Source organism: Carassius gibelio, chromosome A13 (genome assembly GCF_023724105.1).
Source record: "Carassius gibelio isolate Cgi1373 ecotype wild population from Czech Republic chromosome A13, carGib1.2-hapl.c, whole genome shotgun sequence".
Taxonomy (NCBI): domain Eukaryota; kingdom Metazoa; phylum Chordata; class Actinopteri; order Cypriniformes; family Cyprinidae; genus Carassius; species Carassius gibelio.
In genome coordinates this window covers 27,382,292-27,399,662 of record NC_068383.1, presented here as the reverse complement: position 1 = coordinate 27,399,662, position 17,371 = coordinate 27,382,292, and the positions used below count along the sequence as shown (strand labels likewise).

At 37.1% G+C, this 17,371-nt stretch overlaps 2 protein-coding genes across 4 annotated transcripts in view; both read left to right on the top strand.

Moving 5' to 3' along the window:
- Positions 1–2,563, top strand: part of LOC128026726 (leucine-rich repeat-containing protein 1-like) — a 29,945-nt gene extending 27,382 nt beyond the window's left edge. The window contains exons 13-14 of the mRNA XM_052613993.1: positions 423–565; positions 1,207–2,563. Coding sequence (XP_052469953.1) covers positions 423–565; positions 1,207–1,365 — 302 coding nt within the window. The 3' untranslated portion in view covers positions 1,366–2,563. The remainder of the gene's footprint in view (positions 1–422; positions 566–1,206) is intronic.
- Positions 2,564–7,163: 4,600 nt separating this feature from the next.
- LOC128026734 (protein scribble homolog) lies at positions 7,164–12,437 on the top strand. Of its 3 annotated transcripts, none has more exons than XM_052614004.1 (9): positions 7,164–7,219; positions 7,918–8,100; positions 8,424–8,663; positions 9,335–9,424; positions 9,643–9,720; positions 10,695–10,988; positions 11,231–11,317; positions 11,493–11,671; positions 12,116–12,437. In XM_052614004.1, exons 2-8 carry the CDS (start codon positions 8,080–8,082, stop codon positions 11,643–11,645), a joined length of 963 nt encoding a protein of 320 aa, XP_052469964.1. In that variant the 5' UTR covers positions 7,164–7,219; positions 7,918–8,079; the 3' UTR covers positions 11,646–11,671; positions 12,116–12,437. The 3 variants fall into 3 exon arrangements, with proteins under 3 accessions (XP_052469964.1, XP_052469963.1, XP_052469962.1); XM_052614003.1 differs by having other exon boundaries at positions 7,168–7,219; positions 8,429–8,663; positions 11,231–11,296; XM_052614002.1 differs by having other exon boundaries at positions 7,168–7,219; positions 8,429–8,663.
- Positions 12,438–17,371: the final 4,934 nt, after the last annotated feature.

The following is a 17,371-nucleotide window of genomic DNA, read 5'->3' as shown; positions in this document are numbered from 1 at the left end:
TTCTATTGAGCAAGGACCTCTAAAATTGATCAAAAGTGTCGGTGAAGACATGAATAAGGTTTTTAAAAAGACAGGAATGTTTTTCAGGTTTGCTGATATCATGTCATAGAGGGACTCTGAAATCTTTTAGTCATGTAATGCTGCTATGTTTGGATGTGTTGGAGGTCAGGTCAGACTGGGCGGGACGGCGCGAACGAGGGCGGGTGGGTGGGGGAGAGAGGGGTGATTGTTTCTCTGTAAGCCTGTGACTAAGACGGGATTTGAAATGATGATCTCACAACCCTTTTACTTGGAATAAAAACTCCTTAGCATGCTTTGGTAAAAAAAAGTACGGTAAATGCAATAAATAAGGGATAAGCAAAAATGTTTCAACCATGTGTTTCAAAATAAAATCAAAATAAATCTATGTATATGCTGTGTAGGTTCTGATAACCTCGCCCGCTGTGGTGCTCTGGAGAGTCTGGTGGAGGGCAGCGTGCTGGATGACACCTGGGACGACAAAGCCACCAACAGAATGAGCACTATTCGTTTCATGGAGGACGATGATGATGAGGATGACGAAGAGGTGAGGAAGAAGGAGGCTCTGCTAAATGTATTATATGGTGTTTTGAAAAAGTGATATCCAGTGCCTGTTTAAGCAGAGTTTGTGGTTTTTAGTCCTTGTATGCGGGTCTGTAGATGACCTCAGCCTAACAGATACACACCTTGTTTGCAGGGGCATAATCACATTTTTCCCCTAATAAAATTATCACTGAAATCAAAAAGCCCTCCTTGACTTACTAATGGCTTTCTTGTCATCAGCTATCAATAGCTAGTGGAAAATTATCCTAAATTAAGGATAAATATCCTAAAATAAGGGCTAAATCCTGCACAGGATACTTACTATAAAATTACTTCCATTTTTTCTTAAATAGTGTGTGAAACAGATGGCCTGCCCCAGTGCCCAAATTTGCAGGCTTTGCACTTGTCTGTTTGCATGCCGTATTTAAAGTTTTCAAAGCCTTTGGTTACTCAGTGGGACAAACCTACAACAATGCGTATTTTTACAGAGCTTTATTTACAATAAACCTGTAAATGTTGTTCTTTAACCATCAGAAATATGTCTTAACGTTTCATGGGGGGTCTTAAAATGCTCTGAAGGGTGTCATAACAGGAAGTGGTGAATTGAATGGCCTCCTCCACCGTTCTTTTTCTTTTGTTTCTCAGAGAACACTGTTGCGGCGGGCCACCCCACACCCCGGCGAGCTGAAGAACATGAAGAAGGTGGCCGAGAGCATCCGTAAGGACATGAATGCCGCCAAAGGCCTGGATTCCAACAAAAACGAGGTCAATAATGCTGTGGACCGATTGACCACGTCTGTGTGACCGCTTTTACTCCGAGATGTCTCTTACCCGGTGTGTCTTTCCCTGAAGCCCCCACAGAGCCATTCCTCACTGTTTTCTCCCAGGGGCTGATCACCCTTTTGCTGTCCTGGGACCACCAGAGCCCTTTCTCCAGCCCAGCTTACTTGATCAGGGACGAGTCCTCACTACATGGTGCCTTTTCTAAAGACCTCCAGAGCAATAACTGCAAAGGAATGCATTTTTTTCTCTTCAAAATTCAGTGCTTTTCTTTTGGTTTTCTTTGACACACAAAATAGGTAGTTGCACTACAAGTCTTAGCATAAATCTGTCAGAATCTTTATTATAGATAAATGAAATATATTCTTTATTTTTTTATCTTTCTTTTGGTGATACATGGAACCCAAGCATTTTTGGACCTACTGATTTTAAAAATGATTGTATAGTTGCTTGTGAATATTGACACTTTTAAATGTGTGGCAGCTCAGGTGGTGTACATTTTAACAACAACAACAAAAAAGTTTTTTAATCAGTGAACTTTCCCATTGCTTGGATTCAGAAGCATTCGAACAAAGTGGCAGATTTTTAATGTCATACATGGTTCATTCTTATCTGAACAGATTTGTATTTCTTTGTCAGGCTTCTTCATAACCCATGCAGTTTTCAATGTGTGTAAAGGACATGTTAATTAAAGGGCTAATGTGGTTAAGGACCATGACCTGAAACACTCCGACATGTGGACCGAAGAGGGTTAAGGCTGTCCGACAGACCGGTGCTGTGCTTTACTACGCTAATATTAATTTAGTAACCTGACTTCTGCTGCAGTTCAAATGTGCTTCCAGCTTTTTTAAAGCAGGTACAATAAAACTCTTTTGTAATTGAGGTTAAGGGGAGTAAGTTATTGTCTTTTGCTTTGCTTTGGTTTGGGTGAGCAGTTTTTCCCTCCAAGTGCCAGAATGCACTTTTATAAGTAATGCTATCAATTATATATATATTTTTTTAATTTTTTTTTTTTGTAGTATATGGTACACTACAGACTTCATTTTACATTGTATGTTTTCATTTGCATTCCAAGAAAAGACATGGTTTTTAATGTTGATTTTTATTCTGTAATTATTTCTTGTAAATGAAGCTGCACAGAAAACAATCGTAACCAGGCGCTGTTTCTGGGCCAGTATGTTTATGATTTTAACCACTGAAATAATAAAATGATTTCATGAAAGCAAGGGTTATGGTTTATTATTTATATATAGATTTAATATTAAGCAAAAATCCTACAGATGTCTTGCCACTGCTTTTGTTTTTTTCGCATTAATGATAAAGGAATTGTTCAGCCAAAAGTGAAAATTCTGTCATAATTTAATCACCATGCTATTCCAAACCAAAGCTGCATGCTGTTATTTTGTATTTTATCCTGACTCTTACAGTCTTTTTCTATCAATGATTTATTATCTGAAGCTTCAGCCCATTGTTTGTCCACCCTTGCTTGTTTTCTCGAACTCAGTACCTCATTATTTTCTCTGCTCGCACATGTGGCTTTTTCTTTATTGAATGTAGAGATTTTGCTGTGTGCTGAACATTTATAAATTACTTTTATCTATATTTAATTTTCATTCCAAAATGATTAGAATATTCAGACAGTTAATTGTGCTACTGAAACACTGGAATGCATATTGTATACTGTATATAAATAGAGCTGTATGGGCTCAGCATATGGAACAAAATTTGGAGACTGGTTAATAATAATGGTTTATAAGACAATAAGAACTCTGGGAATTACTTTCTCTATCAAATACATGCTGCTTTCTTTACTTCTAAATTTTATTCTTAAAACTTTATTAATTGTAGAATCCTCACACACACAGTGACTGCTGCTGAGAACTTTAAATTAAAAAAAAAAAAAAATCATAATCATATTCCAAAGAAATGGTTGTAGGACATTTCTCTCAGCTGAAGATTCTTCCATCCATAATACTCTTTTTATATTATTTGTTACCTGATCTTCAAGTTCTTTTGTCCATTCTGCTTTTGTCTTATTTGGCAGCATCAGCTGTGGCAAATTCTTTGAAACTGTGTCTAATAGTCAGCAGCAGAGTCTTCTCTTCACTGTTGCGGATGAAACTGGTGTCTTGTGTTTACTGTTCAGTGAGCCGTCTGGTTCCCCTGGTTCCCAGCTAGAGAGTGTGATGTGCTTGTTTTCTTGCTGTTGTGTAGCAGTGTGCTGGTTAGATTTACTTATCTTCCCAAAACAGAACAGCATGAACTATTTCATTTACTCTCTCTCTCTCTCTCTCTCTCTCTCTCTCTCTCTCTCTTTCTCTGTTTTTTTTTTCTTCAGAATTTAGCAGTAAGAAATTAATCCTCATCCATTTTATATCGACTATTAATTTCATAAACTTTTCAAATTGGTATGTTTCTCTGGGCCGCAAAGAAGTATAGAGCTGAGTATCATCAGCATAACAGTGAAAGATAACACAGAGTTTCTTGATGATATCTCCCAAGGGTAACATGTAAAGCGTGAAAAGTAATGGCCCTAGTACTGAGCCTTGAGGTACTCCATATTGCACTTGTGATCTATATGATCTTTCTTCATTCACTGCAATGAACTGATGGCGGTCAGATAAGTACGATTTGAACCGTGCTTAATGCACTTCCATTAATGCCAACAAAGTTTTGCAGTCTATTCAAGAGAATGTTGTGGTCAATAGTGAGGAACACAGCACTAAGATCCAATAGCACTAATAGAGATACAACCACCATCAGATGAAAAGAGCAGGTCATTTGTAACTCTAAGGAGAGCTGTCTCAGAACTATGGTACAGTCTAAATCCTAACTGGAAATCCTCACAGATACAATTTTCTCTAAGAAGGAATATAATTGTGAGGATACTGCTTTTTGTATTATCTTAAATCGTGTATTTTGGTCTGTAATTAACCAGTTCTTTGGGGTCTAGTTGTGTTTTTTTTAATGAGAGGCTTAATAACAGCCCATTTGAAGGTTTTGGGGACATATCCTAATGACAATGATGAATTAATAAAAGTCAGAAGAGGATCTATGACTTCTGGAAGCACCTCTTTTAGGAGCTTAGATGGAATAACATCTAACAAACATGTTGGCTTAGATGCAGGGTAAGCATTGTGGAAGTGTGCAAAAGACTAGACTCTAAGCGTAAATTAAATTTACATGAGCAAAATAAGCTTTTTTTCTGTTTATTTGAAGTATATGTTTTTGCGTTAGTCAAATATGGACACAAAAAAGCATTTTATTTCTAATACTGAATGTAATCGCTTGATCAGTCACATGAAAGTATTCAGAATGAATACTGAATTTTACAAATGAGTGTTAAATACCGTAAACAGAGACATGAAGAGACATGTAGCTTTATTGGTATATATATATATATATATATATATATATATATATATATATATATATATATATATATATATATATATAGTAAAAAGGTTTTACAAAGTATAGCACTCTTATACTATAGTGCTGAGAATTGTCACTTAACATCATTTTGACTGTAATATTTAACATCAGATCAATGCAGATTATATGATATATGAAATTTTTGTAAAGCCAAACCTATCCAATAAAGGTAACACCAACTCACAATTCAGTATGTACAATTTTATAAACAACTTATAAGTATCATGTTTTAATTAAGTTGTTATATTTATTTATTTTTTAATGTATGTGTACATTAAAAGGACCATTCTGGCATCGAGAACCACCGTGAACTAAATAAAGAGAAATAATGTTTTGGCAACTGGCATGTGTTGTGTTTATTGAACCAATAGGATAAGAGTAAATGGAAAGTCAGTGAAAACCTTATTTGATTAGCTACAAGAAGGTGGTGGATCCACCCTCCCCCTCATGCTTGCAAAACTCAGTTAAGTGAGAGAATCGTGCCAAATTTGTAAGCGCAGAGAAAACAAAGATGGAACTGTACATATTGTTTTATTTCAGGAACTTTTTACCCCACATGCACAATGTTTTGTTTTTATACATTTGCAACAGTTAATTTTTTTTTCACACACATATTGGTTCTATGCAGTCAAATTATTTTTGCAGTTCTTCAAACTGTTGATTTTGCTTGCAAATCACTGTTCACAGGATTGCAGTACTTTTGACCGTATTTTAGTGAAAACACCATGCCAGAAGTGTAAGAGCGGAAAAATGCATTAGAGTGAAGCTTCAGTTTCACAATGCTTGAATTACACTTATGATAACATTAAAATGCTGCAAATAACTTTTTCCTTACACGTGGCATGCAATTTACAGCTTTACAAAGCTTCTCTTGCTCATGCAGTTAATTTACTGTATGCTTACAGTCTTATGTACATTTCCACAACTCTTACCCTGTGTTTGCAAATATTTTAGGCATTGTTTTTCCTTCATAAAGATGCTCTCTTTAAAAACACTGCATTCACTGCTAAATTCTTAAATATTTACAGACTGAGTTTACCAGGTAGAGGATGGTTAATGAAATAAGAAATGAATAGAAACAATATTAATATATAATATTCATGTCATTTTAATGATACTATTACTATTACTACTTTATTTTTATTTTTTTTCAATAATGCAAAATACTAAATCTAGTATTCTGTGTATGTATTTAGACCATGTTGTTAAATAAATACAGCCATGTCAGATAACAGAATCCCAGTCTGAATTACACTATATAGTTCTATGGGCTGATGAAACTCTGGCTGAATTGATGGGATGTCATGATGTACAACAGGAATGCCTGGTTAGTACCTGGATGGGAGACCTCCTGTGAAAACTAGGTTGCTAGAGGTGTTAGTGAGGCCAGCAGGGGCTGCTCACCCTGTGGTCTGTGTTGATCCTAATGACCCAGTGTAGTGATGGGGACACTATACTGCCAAAAAGCACCATCTTTCAGATGAGATGTTAACCCGAGGTCCTAACTCTTTGTGGTCATTAAAAATCCCATGGCACTTCTCATAAAGAGTAGGGGTGTAACCCCTGCGTCCTGGCCAAATTGTCCCCCTGGCCTTTGTCAATCATGGCCTCCAAATAATCCCCATCCTCTTGATTGGCTCTGTCTCTCTTTCCTCTCCACCTGTAACTGGTGTGTGTTGAGCGCACTGGCGCTGTTGTCACATCTTCCGGGTGGATGCTGCACACTGGTGCTGACTGAGGACAGACCCCCTCACATGATTGTAAAGCACTTTGGGTGTGCAAAAGTACATAATAAAGCGCTATATAAATGCATCATTCATTGATAATATGATTATATGATTCTAACTGATGTTATAATGAAGAACGAATATTTGAAATGTCCATCTATGTTGTGTAATTATTAAATACATAATTTCTGAATTACAATTATTTAAAGACCACTTGTTTCAATCATTCAGAGTCGACTCTTTCTTTTGAGAGACAATAACTTTACACAGTGAACTTTCAGATTTAAAACTTTGCAGGATGTTTTAATTCACTTTGAGCTTTGTTACACACTGCATTAAAGGTAATTTTCAAAAATCCATAATAGGGGCACTTTAAGCAATTCATAATTCAGTTTATAAGGCCATTCAGAAATGCTGTGCCATGTAGAAAAACAGGTATTCTAGTTGCATGCTATTAATCAGAAATTTCACAAATCCTTGCAGGTCTGTTTGAGTGCTCAGACATTGTGCTTGTCATGTTTCTTCATCCACTTAATTAGTGAAACAGCTGCATTCTCAATAGAGCTTAATTGGCAAGTAATCATGGAGATTGAGTGCTTTCTGGTCGCTAAGGTAACCCAATCAGGGATGTTTCTTAGAAAGGAAATTAAATTAATCAGAAGGCCCCTTGAGGCTGGACATCATGGTGATTTTATCAGAGGAAGGGGTGTTATAAGGTGAAGGCAATATGATAAAAGACACCAAATTTAATTAGTTTATTTATGAATGATAATAATAAAAAATATATTCAAAAGCAGAGGGTCTGTAGGTGATACACTCTAAACTGAATTACCATTATTATCTACTCGACCAAAGTATCTATCTATCTATCTATCTATCTATCTATCTATCTATCTATCTATCTATCTATCTATCTATCTATCTATCTATCTATCTATCTATCAAAATTAACAACAGGCTCAAACATGCCAGCATGGTTTCATGGTTTTTATGAGGTCTAATTGGATCAGCAAATGTTTAGCAATGAGCTTACAACTACTGGCAATGTGATGAAATTTATTAGAAGCATGTTAGCAAAATGCTAAAACATTCTAGCATGGCTTCTCTGTGATTTTATGTGGTCTAATCTGGGTCTGAAAAGGTTTATTGATGTCAGTTTCATCTGAATTTCTGTCATACTGTCATGCCAGACATAGTCAAGCCAAGTTTGTCCTCAAACTTTACTCATCTAGTTGAACATTGGTGTCTTTTATCATCTTACTGGTGCTATTGTTTCTATAAACTCCATTAGTTTTAGCCTTTTAATGAGATGTGTGCACTCCAGTTTCAATCTTACAGTTTGTGTAACGGTGAAATTTTTAACAAGCAAACAGCTCAGAGTATTTCATCACTTCTGTTCCTGTGTCATCTATAGGGAAACAGAGCTCCTAAAACCTCTGTGGATAACAGCAGGCACGGCTGGCCCTTTCCCGGTCTGCGCTGGGTCACAGGAAAGGACCGTCTGTCAAGACTCAACTTGATTCCTCTCACTGGTGGACATGGACACAGTTCCAGCCCGGAGAAAGACGCAGAGGAGATGGAAGAGCCGTCTGATGATGTAAGACCAGCATGTTCATGTTTGTTTCAAAGCTGAAAATGTTATCATTATTTACTCATCTTCATGCCATTATGCAGTTATTTTCCCTGTGGAAATATATTCCATAATATTTTCCCCCCAAAAATTCATGGGTACAACAGAAAATGGGCTAGACACTCATAATCAAGCACTGTGGTGGTACCTTGGTACAGCCGTCTTAAAGGAATACCATGGTACTTTGATCTATATTATGATACTGAGTGAATACCATATGCTTTTACAGTGATATTTACATAGCATCAACGAAAAATACCATCTTAAATTAAAACTCTTTTCTCCATCAGTACAGCTTAGGTCATTTCTCAGAGTTGGAGGCAGCGGGCTGCCGATCTAATCTTCAGTGGGGACAAAACGGCCTAGATAAGAAGCTTCAAAGATACAGAACTCAGCGCCTGGGGACCCATCTCCACCGGGACATGACCCACCACCCAGAGTACTACACTAGTTCAGAGAGGCTCAGCCATCCGACTGAGTCCAAACGGCCCTGTTCCCACAAATCAGCCATTTCACACGTGCCATTAAGAGTAAGGATACAGACAGCTAATAAGTCCCAAGTTAGCAACAGACATCTCTATTCTATAACAATGGGAAAAGCCCTAAATAAAAATAACTGTAATTTCTTCTACAATACAGTACAAAAAATAAATGTATAAATATAGCACAATTAAAAAAAAAAAAAAAAATATATATATATATATATATATATCATCTGCATGATGAAAACAATGAAAAGGACTGAATTATTAGGCTTCTTCTGAACATAACTTCAGAACTTTTTTTTTGTTACAGAGTAACATATTTGATTTGTGTGAATTTATAATTATTAAAAACACATATTATACTCTGGATACTTGACTGAAATGCTTGGCTGCTATGCAACAGTCAAAATGTTAGTACTGTTAGTGATTTAGTCCATTTAGTGGTCTTTGTCTGTGATCTCTTGTAAAAGCAAGCAGAAAGATCAGTTTCAGATTGCAGATAATAAATTTAAGAGAAGCCTGAGGCTCTCGCTAATTAATTAACTTCTAAACTAAACGGAGAGGTTTCAATTAAATAACTTTGTAATTCATATGTCTGATTTACGCTAGACTCTAATTGTATTAGTATAAGGTGGGGTAGGCGATTCTGCCCTAAGTCAATCTGTAGTAATACTGGAGTTTGACTCTTCAGGTGATGGTGTTTTCTGTCCCTCCAGCTACAGATCAAAGTGAACGGACAGAGAGGTGGACTGGGAATTTGTATTGCAGGAGGGAAAGGCTCCTTGCCGTACAAAGAGAATGATGAGGTAGGCCTGATCTTCCTGTAGCTCCACTGCCTGAATCTCATTACACACTATTACTGTCATACCCTGTGGGTCTATTTACAATAAAATATCCACATGGACTGGGATACTAATGTGCATCCAGCCAGCAATTCGACTGATGATATGAGTTTGCCTGATTTCCTCCTCCATAACTAGTAATTTCCTTCTGGGCACTGATTGATTTGTTTTCTTCGTGTCAGGGTATTTTCATCTCCAGAGTGTCTAAAGGCGGACCAGCTGAGAAGGCCGGGTTTCATGTTGGGGACAGAGTGTTGGAGGTAAAATCAGGGAGCATACTATACAAATACTGTTTAACAATACATTTATTTAATTGGGAAGCATGGTAACGACTGGGAATACTTGCCTTCAAAGATACAATTGATAACTGGGTTGCACTTTATTTTACAGTACGTGTAAAATACACATGAATTTGAGCATTCTACTATATATGCTTTTCTCCTGCAGCGTGAACTTATCAGAATAGTTATAGTTGTTTCTCTGATGGCCATTGGAGGGCATCATCACACAGATGCTGATGAAAAGTTTGTTGTGACCCCATGAGCTTTAAACCAAGGGGGAAAGTAATTGGACATGCAAGTAACATCTAAAATTGTATTGTCATTGCATTAGTTAAAATATTGAAGCATGTTGTAGAAAGATAGCACACATACATTTTTCAAACAAAATATTTTACAAAAAGACAATTGTTACATGTCAGTTTGTGGCATGTATTTTCTGTTATCCTAAGTTTATATGCAATGACAGCTAGAAGTCATAAGCCATTCATAGGTTTATTTCCCTTGTCTTGATGTGTCTCTGTGGTGCTTTCAACACACAATCCCAAACCTGAGCTGTAACGTCAAATGCAGCAGACAAGGGAGTAGAAAATGGACATTCATGCTGTTTAGGGCTCTCTAAAAATGGTATAACATCTACCTTAAAAAGGATCATACAATTTTTATTTATTTATACATGTATGTTGTTGTAAAAAGGACAGACCAGACAGATCAGCAAAACCTTGATTTACCAAGACTTCTCTACAGATGCCAGATGGAGCAATCTATGCAAAACCTGTTTGAAAACAGTTATTTTCTGTGCAATTTTCTGTGATAACGACAGCTTTCCTCTTCAAGATCATTTCCTCATCTAATTGCTCAGCATTTTCTCTTTCCTTAGCTTTTGTGGTCTTCCTGTCACCTCTCTCTCTTTCCTTTAAAACTCTGCAGCCCCTTTTTTTCATTTGTATCACCAGGTCAATGGTCAAGACATGCAGGAGGTCAGCCACCATGAGGCTGTCAGCGTCTTGAGGAATGCTGGGAGCTGCATAAAAATGAAAGTGCTGCGGGAGAGATGCTTGCCCGTGGAGCCGTGGATCCACGAGAGCTTTGACACCATGGAGACAGCAGACCTCCAGGTCAGCCAGGAGTGGGATGTCACCATGAGCAATAACAGATCAAGTGGCCCACAATCCTCCACTGATCCCACAATGGACTGCAGCCCACTGGCCATCAGGACGGAAGCTACAGTCTGCAATGGACATGGACTGGTAGGCTCAAAGTCAAGCGTGCAAAGATTATAAAAATAGATAGAGATATAAAGAGAGAGAGAGATCTTGGTGGTACTATTATATGCCACAAGAGTAAAAGTAATCAAATAATTAGAAATGTCTTTACAATTAGTTATGCCCACTGTAATGGATTTTATTTTTAACAAATTATTAAAATCAATTCAAACATGATCCTTATTTTTCAGTTTCTCTCTTAATATTTTTTATGTTATTTTTGTTAGAATGATCAGGTACAGGATTTACGGCTGACGAAAGACACAGCGAGCTTCAAAAATACTTCCCAACAGGTTGTGAAAAATACCATGGCGGTAGGTGTGGAAGACAGAATCTGTTTCTGTGCCCTATTGTGTGGATGTGTGTGTTTTAACAATTAAATCTCAGGAATGCTTTTTATCATTGTTCTCAAAAAAATTAGGAAACTGAAATTGAAACATAAACAATTTATATATACGGAGACTTATTTTCAATGTGACCCTTTGACAGATTCCTCGGATTATTCTGACTCACCCCTCTACCGATGAAGAGGTGGAGCCCCTGACGCAGGGCTTAGATGATGGAGATTTTGATTCAGACTTCAGCGAATCAGACGGTCACATCTACTCGGACTGTCTGAACAGCACTTTCTATCCTCTGTGAAAGATAGAGCAGCACACCAGCTTCAGGTTCTTCATCTCTTTTCATGTTATTCATTTAGTTTGTCACTTTTTATTTTTATTTTTCCAAGATAATTATACTTCATTAAGAGCTTGTTTATTAGCATGAGCATGTACAGGATGTGGCTTTATTCATCCGCAGGTGTAAACATGCTAAATAGATCTCAGATTTGCATGGATGCGCTAGCAGTAGACTACATAATTGATCAGGATATGCACTGAGGTGTTATTCATTATATTTACACAACACAAATAGTCACTGTCACCTGAGAATTAAAAACCGAGATGAGCAGTCGAACTGTAGATTCCTATCAGGTAGCTGCCAGACTCCAGTCAATTTTGCAGGTACTTTTTTTTTGTGCATTACAACGATAACAAATGTTTTTTTTTTTTTTTTTTTTTTTCAGAAAATAAGTTCTTGGTTTAATACCCTCTCTCTCTTTGTGAATTCAGATGTGTTTGCGTCCTCTGGTTAAGTGAAATTGTTCTGGCTGTGGTCCACAATCACTGGAGCAGAAAATGAGTGACGTGGGATCGATACTTCAAGCAAAATCCACAGTCCCATGATGCTTGCATCCCTAAGAAAAAATTAACTGTTTAGTACACCATTGTATGAAAGAGATACAGAGAAAGTGGAAAGTAAATAGATAATATTTTTCTAAAATGTTGCTTCTTACTTACAAATCTTACTTGCTTTGTGAATGCTTTTAAATGTTTTTACTTGCATCGTTTATCAGTTGCCAAAAGTGATATAAACGTAAAAAGTTTTGCTGGTGAGGTGTGTATTTGTATGAATAATATCTCTGAAGTGTAGTGATGTGAATATTTTGTCGTGGATATCTGACCCAGCAGCACAGGAGACACCTGAACCACTGTGAAGGTAAGGGAAGGTTCTGTGATGGTAAATTTAACAGATACTGACATCAAGTGAGTGGTTAATTTGTATCCTTGTTTAAAGTTAAAAGAAAGAATAAGACCTAAAATCCTATTTACAGTACATGAATACAGGGGGAAACTCATTAATGGATCTTTTCTGAAACAGCAAGTGACAGATGCAGTAAGTGAGGGTTTAAAACAAACCAAAAAAGGGAGGCGGTGCTTTTATTAACAGTTTTTTTTTTGTCCTTTTATTAGTAAAATTCAACAATACTATTTTATACTCTTGTAAAGGTGATCCCCACTATGATTCCTATATTTTTTTTCATGAAATAATAATTATAATAATTATTGTTATTATATTAATTATTATTATAATTATAATATATTTATATCAGCTAGTTCAGTGGTTCCCAAATTCCAGTCCTTGCGCCACATTGCTCTGCACATTTGGTATGTTTCTCTTTGTATGTTTGTTCTATTCAAACATAAGTGCCCTGCGAAGTGGACATCTCAGGATATTCCGACATGATTCCAGTTCGAAGTGAATGTATATGTTCCATTCAGTGCATTGAAGTGTGAGAGATGTGAATTTAAATTGTATTTTTTTTTACAGAGATATATGATCTCAGACTTGTCCGTGTAGGAACACGTTGCGCAGCACAAATCAGTGAATGAATGTTCCAAAGTAAAGTAAACTTCAACAGATTTCCCCTGCTCAGTGAGTAGGGAGCAATAAACACTGTGTAGGGACCATGTCAATCGGAACACAGTTAATGCACAGAGGTCACTTCAAAGAGAGACATACAAAATTTGCAGAGAAGGGGGTTGCGAGGACTGGAATTGAGAATTTTTTTGAAAAAGTTGTGTCTTCTCAATTGTGTTACTTTCTGCAAAAAATAAATAAATAAAATCTCTACGAAGAATTTAAGTCAGGTTTCAGGCCCCATCCCAGCACAGAAACTGCACTTGTTAAAATTACAAATGACTTCTTGCCTCAGACCAAGGCTGCATCTCATTGCTAGTTTTACTTGGTCTTAGTGCTGCGTTCGACACTATAGATCATGACAAACTCATAGAGCGATTAAAAAACTACACAGCTATTCAAAGGCAGGCTTTAAGAAGGTTTAGATCCTACCTGTCCAATTGCTACCACTTTGTTTATTTAAATGGGGAGTCGTCTCATTTATCACCTGCAAAATATGGAGTTCCACAAGGATCTCTCCTAGGTCTTCTGCTATTTTTTAACATGTTGCCACTGTTATGATGATGATACTCAACTATATATCTCAATGAGACCAGATGAAACTTCTAAATTATCTAAGCTAACAGAGTTTGTTAAAAATTTAAAAGATAGGATGATCAATAATTTTCTCTTATTAAATTGGGATAAGACAGCGATATTATTTATTGGACCAAAAAAAAAAAAAACAGTACACAGAATATCTTGGATTACAATTTCCAACTAGACGTATGTACTGTTACTTCCTCTAAAGTAAAAAAAAAAATCTAGGTGTTATATTATACAACAACTTGTCTTTTGAAAATCTTCTGTCTTTCGGATGAGACATTAAACCGAGGTCCTGACTCTCTGTGGTCATTAAAAATCCCATGGCACTTCTCGTAAAAAGTATGAGTGTAACGCCGGTGTCCTGGCCAAATTGCCCCCTTGGCCTTTGTCAATCATAGCCTCCTAATAATCACTTGATTGGCTCTGTCTCTCTCTCCTCTCCACCTGTAGCTGGTGTGTGGAGAGCGCACTGGCGCCATTGTCCTGTGGCAATGCCATGCAATTCCATTGCATCATCCAAGTGGATGCTGCATACTGGTGGTGGTTGAAGAGAGACCCCCCCACATGATTCTAAAGCGCTTTGGGTGTACAACAATTCCCAATAAAGCGCTATACAAACGCATCATTCATTCATTCATTCATAGAAACATTTCTAAGCTACAAAACATGTTATCTGTTTCTGATGCAGAAACGCAAGCTCATGCATTCATGAACTCTGGACTGGACTATTGTAATGCACTGCTAGTTGATTGTCCTGCATCTTCAATAAACAAGTTACAGATAGTCCAAAATGCAGCAGCTAGAGTCCTTACGAGGTCAAGAAAATATGATCATATTACCCCAATTTTAAAGTATCTGCACTGGCTAGCTATTAAGTTCCATATCAGTTACGTCCCTTAATGGTTCAGCTCCTGCGTACCTAACTAGTCTTCTACCACGCTACAATCCATCATGCTCCCAAACTCTAGAAAAGCCTTCCTTAAAACATTTGGAGTTCAGACACACTCTCTCTGTTTAAATCTATATTAAAGACTCATCTCTTTGGCCAGACATTCAAATAATGCATCTCATAATCTTGGAACACCCATGTCATTATACAGAGTTGTGTCCTGATGTGTCACAAAAACAAGAGCACACACACACACACACACACACACACACACACACACACATACAAGCTAATTGTAATGCAAAATGTATAATACATAGATGTGTTCTTCAAATTGTAAAGTATGTGTATACATAATGGTAGTGATTGTTGTGCTGCCCTAAGATACTACTGTTTATAATGAGAAAAACGTTAAGGCTATTTTAGGGTAAATTGTGACCTGGACATGTTTTCATGAGATTCATTCTGGTGTACCTTCTAATATGAATACATATATTAAAGAGAGATATAGAGAGAGGACACAACGCATTCAATAGTTTATCTATGCGCTTACACCTACAACTTTCATAGGTCATATGGGTGTGAAGTATTATCTCTTCACTGTCTGTGTGAGTCATGGCTGTGTTTAGGCTGTTGTTAATTTTGTATTTAGCATGCTAATCTTACAGGATGATATGCAAAGGACAGGTCACACTGTGACCACAGGGGAAATAACAGCATTATTTTCCACGCTGTCAATCTGCCGCTCATGAAAACACACACTCTCTCTCCCTCTGGTCTGCAGACATTCTCTCCTCTTGGCTTTGTGCTTAGGTTATGTTATCCCTCTTTACTCAATGCTTTATTAATGTGTTTATCAGTCATATGGGGTGATGATTTTTACAATATAATTATCAACTCTCTGACAGAGCATGTGAGATATATTGATTAATCTTGGTGATTCTCCTCCAGACTTTAATGACTGGTCTTGTTTAGCACCTTTACATCTGCATTTATGCATTTGGCAGAGGCTTTCATCCAAAGCGACTTAGGCCCTGTTTACACGCATGGTATTAACATTCAGCACGGGTAACTAATCACAAGTGAACAGCTAAGACAGGTGGACATTTGCGCATGGTGTAATGTGTGTCCCCTGTGATCACTTCTGATTGGATTTTGAGGGAACAGTCTCTGATTTAATAACTAGATCCATCTTACTAAATCAGCTGTGTTACTGGATGTTGATGGAATACATAAACGCAAACTGTTGGCACTCTCTATGGCACTTCTAAAAATATGTTAGAATGTTTATGACTGGTAACTCATGATTTTATTTGATCACCCAGTAAATTTAAAAGTCAGAATTTTCATCAAGTATGTGTGTTTTCCCAAATCTATGACCTTAATGCTGAAGGTCACCATGCATCATGTCCTCATTTTTCCCATCATGTGCTATTTCTGCAATGCATCATGTATTTATTTTTGTCTTATTTTGACCCATGCATCATTTATTTATTTTTTCTACAGTAGTTAGATATTATTTGCCGGTACAGATACATTTCAATTCAATGAATATGGATAACAAGTAATTGACTGACAATTCTGGCCAGAAAAAAATAATAATTTGAAGCAATTTGCATTCAAAAGCAAAAAGTCACGACACGTGCTGGTTTCTAAATTATAATGTGAGCAATGTGAATCTTGTGAATTGCAATGTGAATTGCTAAAAGTCAATCTTTTAATGCAATCCCCTAAGCTTGAGAGAATGTATTCTCCTCAACAGTTTAAATTGATTGGATGAAGACCTCTGGCTGAATATAAAAAAACATTTTTCAAATACAACCAATGGCCATTCTTGCTCTAAAACAAGTCCTTGAAATCATGCTGAAGTACATTTGTGTGTTATTTGTGGGTTTACATTACATATTCCCAAATATATACAGTAGAATTTATATCTAACTGTGCTGCTTGCTTTTTATATGCTACACCTGCCTGCTTGATCAAAGGATAAACTGTCACAACCTCATTTCTCAGTCTATCAAACTGCTTGACGCAAAAAGAAAAATGACCCGTTTGGTTGTCATGACAAAATCCCGTCCTCCAAAATTTGATTCGGATATATCTAAGGGAACAGAGAAAAAAATCATCACACTGTTCCACTAAGGTGGTCCGTGAAACTCTGATGCGTTGGCGGAATCGCATGACTCTGAGGTTACAGAGCTTTCACCCTCTCTCCGTGAGTGATTTCTCCAGCGTTGAGAGGCTTATGGAGGCGCACTGAGTGATGGACAGTACCAGCTGCGGCTAGAATGCACAACACACCATGCTGTGAAGATTGCGGCAATTCTTTCAGGCTGCCTTTACTGGCGTGGTTAATAATAATTACAGGAGGTGGACGCTGCAGGTGGACACATACCAGAATAGTAAATAGATGTGTTTGGAAACACTTAAAGATTCATTATTTTGAAGTTGAATGCTGAATAAGCCAGGCAACTGAAGCTCTACCTATGCTTACTGATTAGCCAGGGGTGGTTTGTCATCCCCCCTTCTTTTCACAATTCTGACTCACATGATCTGTCTATGCTTTTTCCTTTTCCAGGCACAGCTTCAGTAAATTCAGAATTTACTGAGGAGAATAGAGTGATAACGTATCACTTACTGACAGCTTTTTTGT

Excerpts from the sequence above, each read along its gene's own strand:
- LOC128026734 (XM_052614002.1), top strand. The coding sequence starts at position 8,042 with ATGGACACAGTTCCAGCCCGGAGAAAGACGCAGAGGAGATGGAAGAGC. Across the intron at positions 8,664-9,334 it reads TTTCACACGTGCCATTAAGA|CTACAGATCAAAGTGAACGG; the intron begins GTAAGGATACAG and ends CTGTCCCTCCAG. Across the intron at positions 9,721-10,694 it reads TTGGGGACAGAGTGTTGGAG|GTCAATGGTCAAGACATGCA; the intron begins GTAAAATCAGGG and ends TTGTATCACCAG.